The sequence below is a fragment of the Pelobates fuscus genome, chromosome 12 (genome assembly GCF_036172605.1).
Source record: "Pelobates fuscus isolate aPelFus1 chromosome 12, aPelFus1.pri, whole genome shotgun sequence".
Classification (NCBI taxonomy): Eukaryota; Metazoa; Chordata; class Amphibia; order Anura; family Pelobatidae; genus Pelobates; species Pelobates fuscus.
In genome coordinates, this window is record NC_086328.1 from 105,520,759 (window position 1) to 105,536,823 (window position 16,065).

The following is a 16,065-nucleotide window of genomic DNA, read 5'->3' on the forward strand; positions in this document are numbered from 1 at the left end:
AGCATGCATAGTGTCCAGTTTCCCTCACAGCATGCATAGTGTCCAGTTTCCCTTACCCCTCACAGCATGCATAGTGTCCAGTTTCCCCTCACAGCATGCATAGTGTCCAGTTTCCCCTCACAGCATGCATAGTGTCCAGTTTCCCCTCACAGCATGCATAGTGTCCAGTTTCCCCTCACAGCATGCATAGTGTCCAGTTTCCCCTCACAGCATGCATAGTGTCCAGTTTCCCCTCACAGCATGCATAGTGTCCAGTTTCCCCTCACAGCATGCATAGTCCAGTTTCCCCTCACAGCATGCATAGTGTCCAGTTTCCCTTACCCCTCACAGCATGCATAGTGTCCAGTTTCCCTTACCCCTTACAGCATGCATAGTGTCCTGCTTCCCTCACAGCATGCATAGTGTTGAATTTCCCTTACCCCTCACAGCATGCATAGTATCCAGTTTCCCTCACTCCTCACAGCATGCATAGTGTCACAGCTCCTTGTAGGGGGAGTTTTGTCACGGAGGACAGGGCTAACGAGAGGGCATGGGTGGCACAGATGGAAGGAGGGTTGTGCTGCACGTACCACCTCCAGCATAAGGATTTATTCACTAAACGTGTGGCCTGGGAATCGTGGAGAATTTACAAAGACATTTTATACCTTAGCCCAAAATACATAAGCAGGGAAAATCGATGGCTTAAATAATTTTTCACATTTGTTTCCTTTGAACTAAAACTTACAATTCCTTTGTGAGAGTTTTGCACAATTTCAAATTTCAAGTAAAACAAATACATTTTAAAAATCAAAAGGTTTAAATTATCATGTACAAAATGCAGCTTATAATTAAACACACACAATCAGTCATTCTAAATTTATCCTTTAAAGTCCCTAATTCACAATCATTAGCTCGTCCAAGTTTTAAAAATGGCTTTGAGGGGCGCTCAGGGATCATTCATTCAGCACAAACAACAGAAGAACTGAAAAAATATCCAGGGGGAATGGGGGGGGCATATAATTTCCTATCCCATTAATACTCATGAGGAATAAAACCCTCCATTCGTTTAGCATTTCGTAAGCAATCCTAACATCGAGATAAATATGCAACTTTTAAATAAACCATTAACATCTGCCGAAGTGAATATATAAAAATAGAATCGAACAATTCTGCCAAAGTCGATCTGCCAATTTTATAATTTATCACAATCCACTTAACTAAAAACAGAATGTAATGTATCATGCAGGCGGATTCGCAAACAAACTATGACCAAGCTAGATTTATTTGCCAGGTTTCGCCATTGCACAGCCATGACAGAATGCGTACCAAAGTTTCGATTCACTTGGGGACATGGTTAAATTTTTCCTGATGGCGCAACTAAAAAGGGATTACCCCCAACTAGGTAAATGCGGTGGTGTGTCTGGAAAATGAGGAGGGAAAAAAATAATGACTATTAGAGAAATGGTTTATCAATATGTATATAACAGCAGCAATAAACCAAATATCTTGCATAAACATATAATACAATTTAAAGCCTTACCGAAAACCAAAATATAAGATAAATCAAAGCTTAGAAAAAATAAAAACAGACAAGTTTATTAGGGCTGAAACGACCCTAAACATTAATCTGTATGACATAGGACACAGGAAATACTGGATGTAAAATATAGATTTCTAAACTAAAATAAATCAGGATATTGCTATGATCATCTTCCAAACCGTTGATATTGATATATATTCTCAAAATATGAACCAAAACATTTGTTCAGGTGATGAAAATATGTGTTTAATCACATTTCATTTTGTTTGATTGACTTTGATCTTATTTGTGCAGGAAGCAGAGGGATGGTGGCTTTCAACAGATGCCGTTTTTTTTTTTTAAATCCTGTAATAGTGATCAAAAGCAATAATCTAAAATAATTAATTATTAAGGAGACATTACTCTGCTGGACAAACAAATGATTCCCTCGCCATGAGCACAGAAAATACACAACGGCAAGAATACAAATGTTACACAAATATTACAGTTCAGTATTATACATTTATACAGAATACGTTTGGATATAGAAAATTCAACAAATGTTACAGATGTCATATTCTACAGAGAGAACGGCCTTACTCCATAAATTACACAGCCTATAGTGCCTCCGGCAGCCAGGGATTCTGGGTAATAACCCTCCTTACACCATAATCATACCACATGAAGAGTGGGATTCTGGGTAATAACTTGTTCTGCCCCATAATCACACAGTATACAGAGCGCCCCCTGCATCCAGGGATTCTGGGCAATAACCTGCCCAATAATCACACAGAATACAGAACATCCAGTGATTCTGGTTAACAACCCACCTTACCTTACAACACAAAATGTCATGACTTTAATTGTACCCACTCAGCCTCTGAAAAGATTTTAACATTTCTACTTCAAAGATACACTGTAAGCACCAAAAGCATTGCATGATTACTCCAACCACTATGAACACATTAGTGCCTGGAGTCTCGTTGTGCAGCTTTTATTCTATGAAATGCTGCACATATGTTAACACCTCTGCTGCTGGAGGTGCAAGTCTACCTCTGCAGCACCACTGGGGCGTCATTAGCCAGCCTGGAACTAGAGAGCTGAGTAATGTCAACTCTGTGCAACTTTATTGCACAGAATTGTGTTATTGGCTGAGCACAGTTAGCCAACAAATGGTGCGGCCTCGGCTTTCAGCATCTGTGGCTCTGCAGAAGCCGGATGACCAGGGAACTTCCGAGAATGGCGGGGACCCTGGTAAAGGCAAAAACCGTTGCTAGACCGCTTGCCCCATTACCGGGAAACCAGGCCAGGGTATAGAGTAGGCTGTAGTTACTTGGAGTAACATTTTAGTAGTTTTGGTGCAAAAAGTCTCAGCACTTTAAACACTCCCATGTCTGTGAGAGGAAAAAAAATGGTTTACATCTGTCCCTAAAGAAATATCTGTGTCCTTAGGGAAAATCAGTCAGTCACTCAGACAGCCTCAATAGGCCCTGCCTATGACAGTCGAGCGATCTTTGCAGGACCGACATTTGGTGTCTTTTTGGCGTGTTTAATTATTATTTTAACCCTGCAAGAGTAACTTGTAAAAAACTATTGAGCACAATGAAAACAGCAATGACAATGACAGCAGCAAAGTTAAGAAATAGCAACTAAAACAAAACATATAGTTCTATATGTCACAATGCCAAACCACTACCAAAGCTAGGAGCTAAGCAGAGAGCACAACGGAACTAGCCAAAGTTAGACTACAATATGTAAACCCAAATCCATATATGAATCCAAGTAAAAAGGCCAAATCCTAAAGCACCCAATTGAAGAGTCGTCAGCATAGCCATAGAACATCAAACACTGTACAAAACACAATATATAACTAAGCACATTGATCAAGTGAATTCAGAATTTTAGCCTGCCAGTAGAATGATAACTGAATATCAGCAAAAGAAAACAGAGGCTAAACAGAAGGAAACTGGAGTTTCAAAGTGCTGGGAAACTAAGAAAACACATAATATTTTTTTGAGTTTTGCGCAACAGATCTTTCTAAACGTGCGACATGACACGGGGAGACACTGCCTGAAAACAGGCTGATATCTGCTGCAAAACAGGAAGCATTTCAAGAGCATGAAATGACAGACACAATAATCAAATGTACAGTAAATATTAACATATAATTCCTGGATGACAGCCATCAGGCAACGCGTTCAACACCAAGGCCACTAGGACACCCTGACACATAGGATGGATACAGAGGGGACGTACATATTTGGTAACATGGGTTAGGGACTGGTTGAGGAGTTTCCCATGTGTGTACAATAAGGGTAAAACGTTTTAAGTGCTAATGGGAGCATGTGTGAGTCAGCGTGTGCTGTGGTCACCCTATTTGAAACATCTTTACCCAAGACAGTGCCAGAGGGTGAGCAAGCATTGTATTTCCCAGATGATCATTATTGGAAGTAGTTTACATTAACGTAACATTTACCCCTGGAACAAGAGAGCCCCAAACAGGGTCAGAAGATTAAATGTAAAATTGGGAAATAAATTATTACACGATGTAAATGTTTAGACCACGGGTGTACATCCAGACCTCCCCTACGTTCCCAAAGATTTCCTGCCAATACAGAAGAACTACCAATAATCGAATCATACCCCACACTATTATATATTTTTTTGATTTTTAATAAGTAACGATGCCTCCATGGAAATAAGATGGGAAATACTGGACGTCAATAAAGAGGCACCCCTCAAGATACAGTGTAAAATATATCTATTACTATTTTATTATTTATATAGCGCCAGCAACTTCAATAGCGCTGTACAATGGGTGGACTAAACACGTCATTGTAACCAGACAAATGGACGCACAGGAACAGAGAGATTGAAGGCCCTGCTCAATGAGCTTACATGCTAGAGGGAGTGGGGTAAAGTGACACAAAGGGTATAAGTAGGTGTAATAAAATAGGTTGCTAGGAAAGTATTCACTGAGAACTTAGTAGGTTATTTTTGACAGTTGCAGGAGAGAAGTCAGGGTGTGGGGATGAAAACCTGCTAACAGTTTAATTGATACAGTTTCCTGAAGAAGTAAGCTTGCAATGATTTTTCAAGGAATGGAGACTGGGTGAAAGTCTAACGGAGAAGGGAAGGGAGTTCCACAGAAAAGGTGGAGCCTCTCTAGAAGCCCTAGATGTTCCACCATTACTCTGTCCAGACCCAGTAAGCATTAACTCTCTCATATTTCCAGGACAATCATAATATACAAGGCATTTACAAAATCCTCTCTCAGGAAAGGGTTACACAGTTGTGCATCATATTACCCGCGGCACATTAATGCCGGTTATCGCTCTATATTCTGTGAATGTTCATTAGACAAACTATATTCAAACTGGAAAGGTCACTGAGTTCTATGAATTTCGTTTGCAAAATATCCCCCCCTCGTCACAAGCAAGTCAGTTGGAGGGTGAGATCTACTGACTACGTGTGCCTTCTCTCTCCACCCCAGAGATGTCGCTGTCATTTAACATCCATCAAGTAAGATGGTTTTATTTCCTTTCTGCCATCATTCAAGAACACGAATATGGAAAGAGAAAAGCACTGTAGTCTGAATTGGATAGATATTCATGTCTAATATTTCCACAGTCAACAAAGCAATCCTATATTGCCCCTTGTACAGTGAAAAGTAAACCAATACATTATACATGTGTTTATCTGCTTTAACTACTGCAGTTATCTGTATTATTTTATTTTACTTTTTATATATATATATCAGTAGTAAAGGCCACAAAAATAAACTTTTATAGACCTGAACAAATATTTGATCACATTTGCGTATTCTTAAAGGAGCACTATAGAATCATAAACAATGTGTTCCTGACCATAGAGTGTTAAAAAAACACCATCTAGCCCCCTGATTCCCCTAAATATAGTAAAATCTTACCTTTATTTCAGTCTGCTGCTGATGGCTCTCACCATGATCTGCCTCCTTGGCTGACATCATCAGACGTGGTGTTCTAAGCCAATCACAATACTTTCACATAGGAAAGCTTTGAGTTGGTTGAGAGTTAAGGAGACAGGTCAGGGGTAGAGCCAGCACAAACAAAATGCAGCCCTGGCAAATCAGCATCTCCTCATAGAGATGCATTAAATCAATGCAGCTCTATGAGGAAAGTTCAGTGTCTACTTGCAGAGGGTGGCGACACTGAATTTCACTGCTGCACACTGAGCAACACTGCCCCAGGAAGAACCTCTAATAGCCATATGAGAAGTGGTCAGTGGAGGTACCCCTAGGTTGTAATGTAAACACTGCCTTTTCTTTAAAAAAAAAGAGTGTTTACTGCAAAAATCTTAAAGGGACTGATTGTACTCACCAGAAAAAAATACAATAAGCTGTAGTTGTTCTCATTACTATAGTGTCTCTTGAACGTTTTGTGGGTATTGTGTCTACATAAAAGATGTGTATCGTCTAGCACTATATATATATATATATAAAGGAGAGAAAGACATAATATTTCAATTGTACAACTAATCCTGCCAAACGCAAATGAGTCGTACAAGATAACGCTGTTTTTAGGAATTTCACATTTTTCTGTTTCATTTCACCCCAAAATAAATATTTGAGCTACTGGGTAATTTTACAGTTAATTCAGACAGTCTGCAGACACACAAATGTCAGCCACGCAGGCCTGTAATTGTAACGGTCAGTAATTGTGTTTATTTAGATCAGAATGTGTTTACCAGACGTGAATCTGTTATAGCGTAACTGCCCCAAGTAGGAATCGTTTGGGGTGATCTGCTTGTATCAATGTATAACTACATAAACATAGAATAGGGCTCTCTGCTGAATGCTAACGAACCACATGTCTGCCCTGAGCAGTGCCAAGAATTTTGAATGTAAAGAATCTTTAAATCCAATCAATCAATAAATCCAATCAATAATTTTATTATATTCACTAAAATTTTAAAAAAATTAACACCAATTCACATCACAATCCAGAAGGGAGGGCTTCTAACAATGATTGACAGAGAGCTAAGATAGACACATTCACTTTAGGGATAGTGATAAGTATACATATTTTTATTCAGATCTCACAAACAAACATTGGACAAAGTAAGCATAATATTGAAAGCAGAACTCTGGACAGTACTACCATAGAGTGAATCTTAAAATATTCAACAAGACAAAACAAAACTTTGAATTTTAGCCTTATTGGAAAATGATAATGTTTCTCTAGAAAACCGCATGTAATCGCTGACAATGTGTAATAAGATATATTTACGTGGGTTGTTTTTTTTTAGACAACAGTATTATGAGTACTGAGAAACCATATGTGGGTGCATATATACAGCGTTCCCACAATGCTTTATGAGATATACTCTTGTACTCAATCTACCATTCGACTTAGCCATATGTATGCAAACTTTAGTCCTAAATATCTTTGTCGATTACCAGACTACCCACAATTCATCCTCCTCAATTCTCCAACAGTAGACAATTCTGCCATTTTGTAGCACAAGCAATCTAAATGTTGAACGGCAGGTAAAATTGATTAATCATGCACCAGACGTAATTTATGCACATTTGTAGCAACCGAATGACCGCAATGCAGAGATCATTTACTTAAAGCACATATAGCCCGGGAAGGAAGGAATATTGGATTTTCCAAGCGCTGACAGTTTTAAGCAGCCTTCGTCAAATTAATGACTAAACGACTTTGTGAATCAAATCTGAAGGAAAGGTAAATGATCACAAAGTCCTATAACTCCTGCTGAATGCCTTCAATCAGAGATAATGACTAAAGAGTAAATTGATGGGAATTCAAAGAAAACGTCAAATTGTAGCCCACGGTTGCTCAGAAAACGTAAACAGACTTGGAGAAGTTGAAATGTTAAGGAGCTTTTCTGACAATCACTGCTGTGCTCATGCGAAAGAGTCTATCAAACAGAGCAAAGTTTAGAGGGAGTATCTAAAGGGAAGGGAGCAATGCTTACCTGATCTTGCACTGAAAGGGTTAATAATGCTATACTGTACATACCATGCAAAACTAATAAATCTCTCACTGTCACACAGCCCAGCGTCATCATCAACTAAGCATCTGCATAATTATTATTTTTTTTTTACCAGTCTCTCCGGCAATAAGGAAATATTTTATATTTTAATATCTTTATAAATCCCCACGCAGCAGATGCTTGGTATACCCATAGCGCTCATATTGGGATAAAAGCAAATTTGCCAAAGACAAAATAAATGTTTTATAGGTTTTCAAAGTAAACTACAGATTACTCTGAGAAATATCTAAGAACCAGAAGTGATCCGAGGTCGAGTGACAATGTTTGAAAAGACACCTTTTCCATTTCAAGTCAATTAGAGGAAATTCAAGTGGTTTTGATCTCCTCAATCACAACGACCTGCTGAGAATTTACTGGATATTTTACCCACAGAGTAAAAACAAAATGTTTAAAAAGACATTGTCTCTGGAAAAAAGTCTCAGGAATATTAACCAGCTACATTTGCTGAAAACACATATATCATCTGAATATGCTCGAGAATGTGTAAAAGAAAAGATGTGGTTCTATTGGACAGGAAATACATTTTGAAAGTGATAAAATGATAATATGCTTAAAGGAACATAAACACTGTAATACACTATTCTCCTTGTACAGTCACAATGGAAAGGCATATCTTGGCCGAGTATCCCTTCAATATGATGGTTTTAACAATCCATAATATAATTTTTGTGCCAACCCTACCAGCCCTTTGTAAGGACTCCCACCTCTTCTGACAGACCCTCTCGTACATTTTTATTAAAGAGACTGTGTTGCAGTCACAACAGGAAAAAACATGAATTAAGATTTGAAAAGGTAATCTGTGAGTTTGTTTCATCCATATTGTTACAAGAATGAAACTGCTGGTAATATCTACAATTAATTCAAAAGTAGCTTGACGCCAATGTCCCTTTAAAAGAGCACACCATGCACTATAACCACTACAGCACACTTTTTTTTTGTTTGGTTCACTTCCTCTGATTGAAAAACTACTTGGGATATTAAAGCCGTATTATTTGGAAGGTTAATGAGATAATATTTGGAAAATGAATAATGAATTATTTTGGAATATGAATGAGATATTATTTGGAATATCAATGAGATACACCATCGTATATTCCATTGAACAGCGCTACGGAATTTGATGGCGCTATATAAATAATAAAATAATAATAACATATGAATGTAAAAGGGACAGACGGTGGTATAATAAGAAGAGGGACAGACAATATAGAGTAATGGAACCTAAAATATAATTACAGGTTTCTATTTATTTGCGGTTAAATTCCATGATTAGCTGATATCATTCAGCATGAATTACTCCAACGCTGTACGATAAGATTAGGTAAGGATTCAGGTTACAAAGTGTCAGCCACATTAGCTAAACCTAATTTTTAAAAGAACAGAAGTCCAACATAAAGCATTTATCGAATGTGCCAGTTGTACAATACATAAAATATTCTAACGTTTGCAAAAATTTTTTACAATTGTCCTTTCCTAGATCCCAGGAAAATCAGAATTCTGCCCACGAGCAGGAAATGGGCCCAACATATTATGTAAATGTTTGGGATCAGGAAAGTGTCCTGTGCTCTGAGCAGTAGATACATGGAGCAGACTTCCAGCCAATATTCCATATTCTTGGTGCTGTCAGATTCCATTCTGGTAAAATGCTGTACATATAACGACAATTGCTGCACTCAGCTACATTTTGACAGACGGTGGTTACAGTTTGACAGAGAGACGCCTCTCCACGCACGAAGGCACAACACAAATTACTGACTGCCAGTTCCACATAATTAGTCATCTGAATCAACGTCCTGAGCTGCAAACTATGAAAAGGCCACGGGATTAAAGCCATATTATGGCCATAAAGTCATCGGTCTGCTGGAATCCCTCTTTCTTCACACAAGGATTATTCTGCACAATATAAACTCTCTTTTATCTTATCTGTGTTTTAAAGTAGGTCCACTGACATTCACGGATATATTTGAAAGCAGCCACAGATTTGAAAACATAAAAAAAGACCTGTCCCGTGGACAGCATACGGTGCAGACTTGGTGTTCATTGTCCCCTTTACATGTGAGCCAGGGGATTGGCAAGCCATCAAACCATGCTGAGTGTGCCAAGACTGGATGCTATGCATACAGGCACAATAATGGACACTTGGCACAGACTGCTCTTGGGAAAAGACTGCGTATCTGAATGGTTGCACCAGGTGCCCTAAGCAATCACACACAATCCGTATGACATGCTAGCACTCACAATTTTAGATTTATGCAATCATTAAGCCCAATTCAAGCTTACTAGAAACCAATCGCTGCTCTGGATCCCAGCATTCTGCTAAAATTGATACAAGGACCTTGCTCATGCACAAAAATACAAGAAAAAAAAGAGAACACAGATAACAAATAATGAACAAATAATGAACTTAAAATTAAGGTGCTACAGGCCCATTAAAACATGCGTAACTATTATTGCTAGACAGCACAATGACATTTTATAAAAACTTAAGATTTTTCTAGAACCGCAGGGATACCAAGATTCTGTGCTAATCAGACAGTGCCCTGTAGTACCACTAACAGCCAGAGAGGGGTGCAAACAGACTAAATGGGCAACAAGAAATGTCACCTGCATATGTTGGCATGGTGTTCATATATTTTTAAAATCAAACAGTGAAGATAATTCTGCTATTGATTTGTAGATATGGATTTGGGGGGCGGGGGAATTGCTACAATAAAGTGTTTTTCTGAAGCAAAAGCTTCAAGGCTCTAATTACAAATTTCACCTCACACCATTGTTTAGAAAAAATACATTTAGGATCACATTTGGTCAAGTTTAAAAAAAAAAAAAAAAAAAAGAAATGAATACAGAAAAAAAAAAAAGTTTACTCACTTAAATGAAAAATTAACCATGAAAAAGATAAGTTGAGAAATTAATCCAAATTGGAAAACAGCAGTGTTATAAAAAATGTCTCCGTGTTTAGTGAAAACCATCAACATCTCAATGTAATAATGCAAAAAGCGCAGGTTCAAATCCCGGCAGGGTTGACTCAGCCCTTCATCCTTCCGAGGTAGATAAAATGAGTACCATTAAATTGGGTGATAGTAACAACCCCTGGATGTTGGGCTAAGGTAACATCCCCAGGACGTACTTGGAAACCAGAGTAATCTGAATGTACTTTTCCTGGTTAAATACTTTGTTATTATTTATACCACAACCAGGCAGCCTCACTGGTTATGGTACCAGGAGTGCACGGGCGCCATCCCACAGTAAGTAATCAAACCAATTTCAAACAGTTTTAGATTTGTCCATGTCCCTGAGTGTCTCCATCTGGTCACCTCAAACCATACATATTTAATTCCCTACTTCAGAACTAGTGATGTCAGTTCCTCCTGTATTTGGACAGAGATCATTGGATAAAAGCATCAGCTGGCACTCTTGGGCAAGGAACTTCTTCCAAATAGGGACAAAAATGAAATATCAATTGCGGAAGGAAAACGTCTGCTTTGAAATGTCAGAAATAGAGTCCAGACTGGAGGTGCACAGGAGTCCACACAAGCCTCAACTGTTTGAGAATAGCCTGATGTGTAACTATCGGATGACGTCATGGCACTCTTGGAACTATAGCCACTGCAGCAGAGTGTAGCGGTTATGGTGGCAAACACTTAACTTTGATAATAAAATTAATATTTTTGCCTCTTTTGGACAATATTATCAATATTAAAGGGACACTATAGTCAACAAAAAAAACTTTAGCTTAATGAAGCAGCTTAAGTATATAGATCATGCCCCTGAAGTTTCACTGCTCAATCCTCTGCCATTAAGGAGTTAAATCACTTTTGTTTGTTTATGCAACCCTAGCCACACCTCACTTGACCATGAAGGACACAGCATGCATGAAAACAAAATGGTTTCATTTTAAATCTGATGTTACTTACATTAAAAGTTTTTTTGTTTTTTTTTAAATTCTTTATTTTTGTAGTGCATAGGCTTTAACAATCGGTTGAGAGGTACCCCAAAGGCAGTCCTCCAACGTAATATAGACAGTTTAACAGAGAGGTACAAGAGATAGCTAGCACAAATTTTATATTCAAATGAAGTTAAGTGTTAACCTGGTATGAAACATGCTTAGGTAATATTATACTGGGTGATGTTGTCCAGTAGTTTGAGTGCATATCCTCTGTGTGTATGAATAGAGTTAGGTAAGATGCTATAATTGAGCGCTTAGTGTGTAAACTTGCTAGTACTAAACCAAAAATCTTTAAGAGTAAGTTAAGTGGGTAACAATAAAAGATTTCATGGCCGAACCTGGCTTGGTATAGGGATTAGTCTCGCCGTGTCTCTGGCCATGTGAGTATAATGCTGCGTAAAAGCTATGCGAAAGCTAGCTAGGCGTTAAGCTAGAGTAATCTTTATGTGCTGGCATTGATAGGGGTCTTTGCCCAATGCCGACTAGTATTGTCTTAGGTCTATGGCTAGATGGGCCAAACTGCGGGTCATGTATGAGGGGGAAGCCACGTGTGTAGGCAGTATGCCTGAGAGTGCGCTCTGTTGGGTAGGGAGTGATACACGAGGGGTTAACCTGCCGTGCTATTCATATGGGCTTGGACCCTCGCAGGTGCTGAGTAAGGGTGTGCTAGCTAACTGGCTATTTAGTAGCTATACCATCAGTTATGAAAAATAGAAAGAACAAGAAAGGGGGAAAAAAAAAAAAAAAAAAAAGAACATTTAGTGTAACATGAGTCATGGGTAGCATTGTAGTCTTCTCCTAGTGCAGTTGGAAGGGTCTTGCTCCTGGTTTGGCTTCATCCAATGCCCCTTCTGGAGGGTTTCTGGTGGCTAGGGCATAAGTCCATTATCTCGGAAGAGTATGTGACTGTGACAAGTTCCCATCGCTGGATCCCATCGGTTGCCGCTCGCCGCCGGTTGTTACGGGTGCTCTTGTGTATATAGCCAGTGGGTTGTAGGTCTGTTGGGGGGCAGCCATAAGGTGCCATGTTCGGGAGTGTGCGGCCTTCTGCTGTGACAATGCTGGAGTTCTGTGGAAGGAGTGGTGAAGGGGAGCCCCTGAAGTAGGTCTTTATAGGGGGTGGTTGTTGGTGTACAGGTGGTGGCGTCCATGTTCGTGCGTCTCGTCCTTACCGGTATCATGCTACGGGGTTAAGATTCAGGCGGGTGGGTACCTTCTTGTTTCTAGGTCGTGATCGTTGCGTATGCGTCTGGCGTGGAAATTTGGGGGGTGAAAGGGACGGTCAGGTCTGGGTCCCAGATGTGGGTGCGATTTGGGGAGCTGCTGTTGTTGCCGGCCGGCCCCACCGGGGGCAGGGAGTCCTGAGGTAGATTAAGGGTCTGCAAGAAGGCCGGGGCGTCGTGCATATCTTGGATGGTGTGCACAGTTGCACCTCGGTGGACCGCCAGTGTCCTAGGGGACCGCCAGTGGTAGTCTATCTTGTGGGCCCGTAGCGTTGTGGTGAGTGGCTTGAGCGACTTACGCCAGGCCAGGGTGCCGCTGGACAGGTCCGTGTAAAACGAAAGTTCCATATTCTCGAAACTGAAGGGGGTCCTGCCACGGAGGGTGGACAGGATCGTCGCCTTATCCTTTCTGTTGCGGAGCGTCATGATGACGTCCTTTGTGGCCTTGATTGGTGCGCTTGCTGGTTTAGGGATACGGAACACCTCTACTGGGGTGATCGTTGTGGCCTGTCTGGGAGGCAGAATAGCTGGGATCAGGCGCCCCAGAAGTTTAGGTAGGTCGGCTTCTGGGATGTCCTCCTGGATTCCCCTGATCTTGATGTTGGAGCCACGCCTGGCATCCTCAAGCGCCGCGAGGCGGTGTTCATATTGCTGGTTCTGCCTTTTTAATTCTTGTACAGTATGTTGCAGTGCAGTGACTTCCTGGGCCTGAGAGTGTATGGAGCCCTCTAGGTTGGAGATGCGGCCTGTCAGGCCTTTCAGGTCTGCACGGAGTGTTGTAATATCCTCGTGGATACTGCTTTTCAGGTCCAGCAGCAGTGCCTTCAAGACCGCTGTGGTGACCGGTTCCGAGTCTATTTGTTTGCCACGTTGTTTTGCCTTTTGTGGTGGTGGATGAGAGGGTTGAGTGGTAGCAGGTTGTGTGCATCCCTCTTCCTCCTCCTCCGACAGTTCCTCTGAGAAATCCGAGTATCCGCCATGCAGGGCCGCCATGCTTGATTCTGTTGCTCCCTGTGCCTGCCTCCACATCTGCCCTATCGTGAGTCCCGTGGCGGGCTTGTTCGGGGTTTTTTTGTTCCCCTTTTTCCCCATACTGTCCAGGAGGTTGTGCCCGGTTATTGGGGTCCCGCGGGGGGGATATTTGGGGTGTTTCTGCACTTTTTCTCCGTTTACCGCTCGGAGCTCCCCGTGTGTGCGACCGTTCGCTTCGGCGTGCTAGCTCCGCCCCCCACATTAAAAGTTTTTATCTCCAGCTCTGTAAAAATGAAATCTAATTACATTGGAGGAGACTCCTAGCAAACTATTAATAGAGCATGAGATAAGAAATTCTAAATTAAACAGAAGTTGCAATAAAAAAGTGTAGACATTAGATCTTACTTTACAGGAAGTGTTTAGGAAGGCTGTGTAAGTGATTTAACTTACAAAGTGATTTAACTCCTAAATGGCAGAGAATTAAGCAGTGGGACTGCAGGAGCAGATGCACCACTTCATTAAGTTAAATTAGTGACTTTAGTGTGCCTTTAAGGAATCACTAAAGTCAACAAGACCACTTCATCACCACCTCAACCGAGTAAAACCCTGTTCTTCAATCAGCATTTGATTGGAGGAGTGCAGCGTTTTGCCACGCATTTGTTCTCGTCCCCAATGCTTCTCTATTAGAATTGAGTTTTGGATTGGACACGATTGCAGGTGACATCAGCTGGGACAATGGAGGCGGGCTTGGAGGCTGTAGCGGAGCAGTCTCTGCCTTTGAAAAGAGGCAAGTAACCTTTATCTAACTTCACTGTTACAGAGCAGAATTGTGAACAGCACAACAAGAGCGAATGTCAAAAGGAATCTATATTCCCACAAAATTATTGCTATTTTCTGGAGTAGAAGTTCCCTTTAAAAAGGCACAAACTTTAATTTTGGATTAAGATTGTTATATTAGAAATAAGTATGAGCACATCATAGTATCTCTTAAACATGATTATATCATATCTTTTTTTTACAAATGTAGATGAATGCCTTATATAAGATACACTGTATGCATAATGTATACAATTATAAAAGGAATATACCTTGTGAAAATTAATCCAGTTTTTATGATGAACTAACTACGTGTCCTATTGAGAAAAGGGATGTGAAAAGGAATATTTTGCTCAGTGTAATATGTGGATCAAACAATTACAAAGCTCAAAGCCAATAGTACAGAAATTGTACGATTCACCCTCCAGAGAGCCGGACATGACACGACAACATAGTAACAGAAACACTCTGTAGATGTTACATTTACTTACCAATTCTATTCCCTGCGGGAAAGGGGTATCGCTCCAATCGGTCAGTGGGAAACGCTGAATTATTTTGCCAAAACCTTCGCTGGAACCTGAGGAAAGAAATGTAATTGAAATTGACAATTTATTTTATCATGTATTGAAATGTTATATATAAAACAAATACACACACATTTTTTTTTCACACCATAACAATCAACAAACATCTCAATATCAACATTTACTTATAGATTTCTCAACAGATTAAATGCAAAAATTAATGTAAAGCATACGGCTAGGAATTAAAGGGGCATTACAGCCTGGAAGTGAATTTTTTTTGCAACTGAAGGTCCTGCATTTAGGGCCTGTAAATCCCCAGAAAACTTTGCTGCTACTCTGATTTCTGAAGCTGAGAGGAGAGAGGAACACTAAGGGACAGGGATGGGAGGAAAGAGGAACACGAAGGGATGGGAGGAAAGAGGAACACTAAGGGACAGGGATGGGAGGGGAGAGGAACACTAAGGGACAGGGATGGGAGGAGAGAGGAACACTAAGGGACAGGGATGGGAGGAGAGAGGAACACTAAGGGACAGGGATGGGAGGAGAGAGGAACACTAAGGGACAGGGATGGGAGGGGAGAGGAACACTAAGGGACAGGGATGGGAGGGGAGAGGTACACTAAGGGACAGGGATGGGAGGAGAGAGGAACACTAAGAGACAGGGATGGGGAGGAGAGAGGAACACTAAGGGACAGGGATGGGAGGGGAGAGGAACACTAAGGGACAGGGATGGGAGGGGAGAGGAACACTAAGGGACAGGGATGGGAGGGGAGAGGTACACTAAGGGACAGGGATGGGAGGAGAGAGGAACACTAAGAGACAGGGATGGGAGGAGAGAGGAACACTAAGGGACAGGGATGGGAGGGGAGAGGAACACTAAGGGACAAGGATGGGAGGGGAGAGGTACACTAAGGGACAAGGATGGGAGGGGAGAGGTACACTAAGGGACAGGGATGGGAGGAGAGAGGAACACTAAGAGACAGGGATGGGAGGAGAGAGGAACACTAAAGGACAGGGATGGGAGGAGAGA

At 40.9% G+C, this 16,065-nt stretch overlaps 1 protein-coding gene across 2 annotated transcripts in view; it reads right to left on the reverse strand.

Annotated features, from left to right (window-relative positions):
- The window catches only part of SBF2 (SET binding factor 2), a 273,605-nt gene that overhangs the window by 184,712 nt on the left and 72,828 nt on the right, over positions 1-16,065 (reverse strand). For both annotated transcript variants that reach the window (XM_063437862.1, XM_063437861.1), the window contains exon 2: positions 15,004-15,089. In XM_063437862.1, coding sequence (XP_063293932.1) covers positions 15,004-15,089 — 86 coding nt within the window. The remainder of the gene's footprint in view (positions 1-15,003; positions 15,090-16,065) is intronic.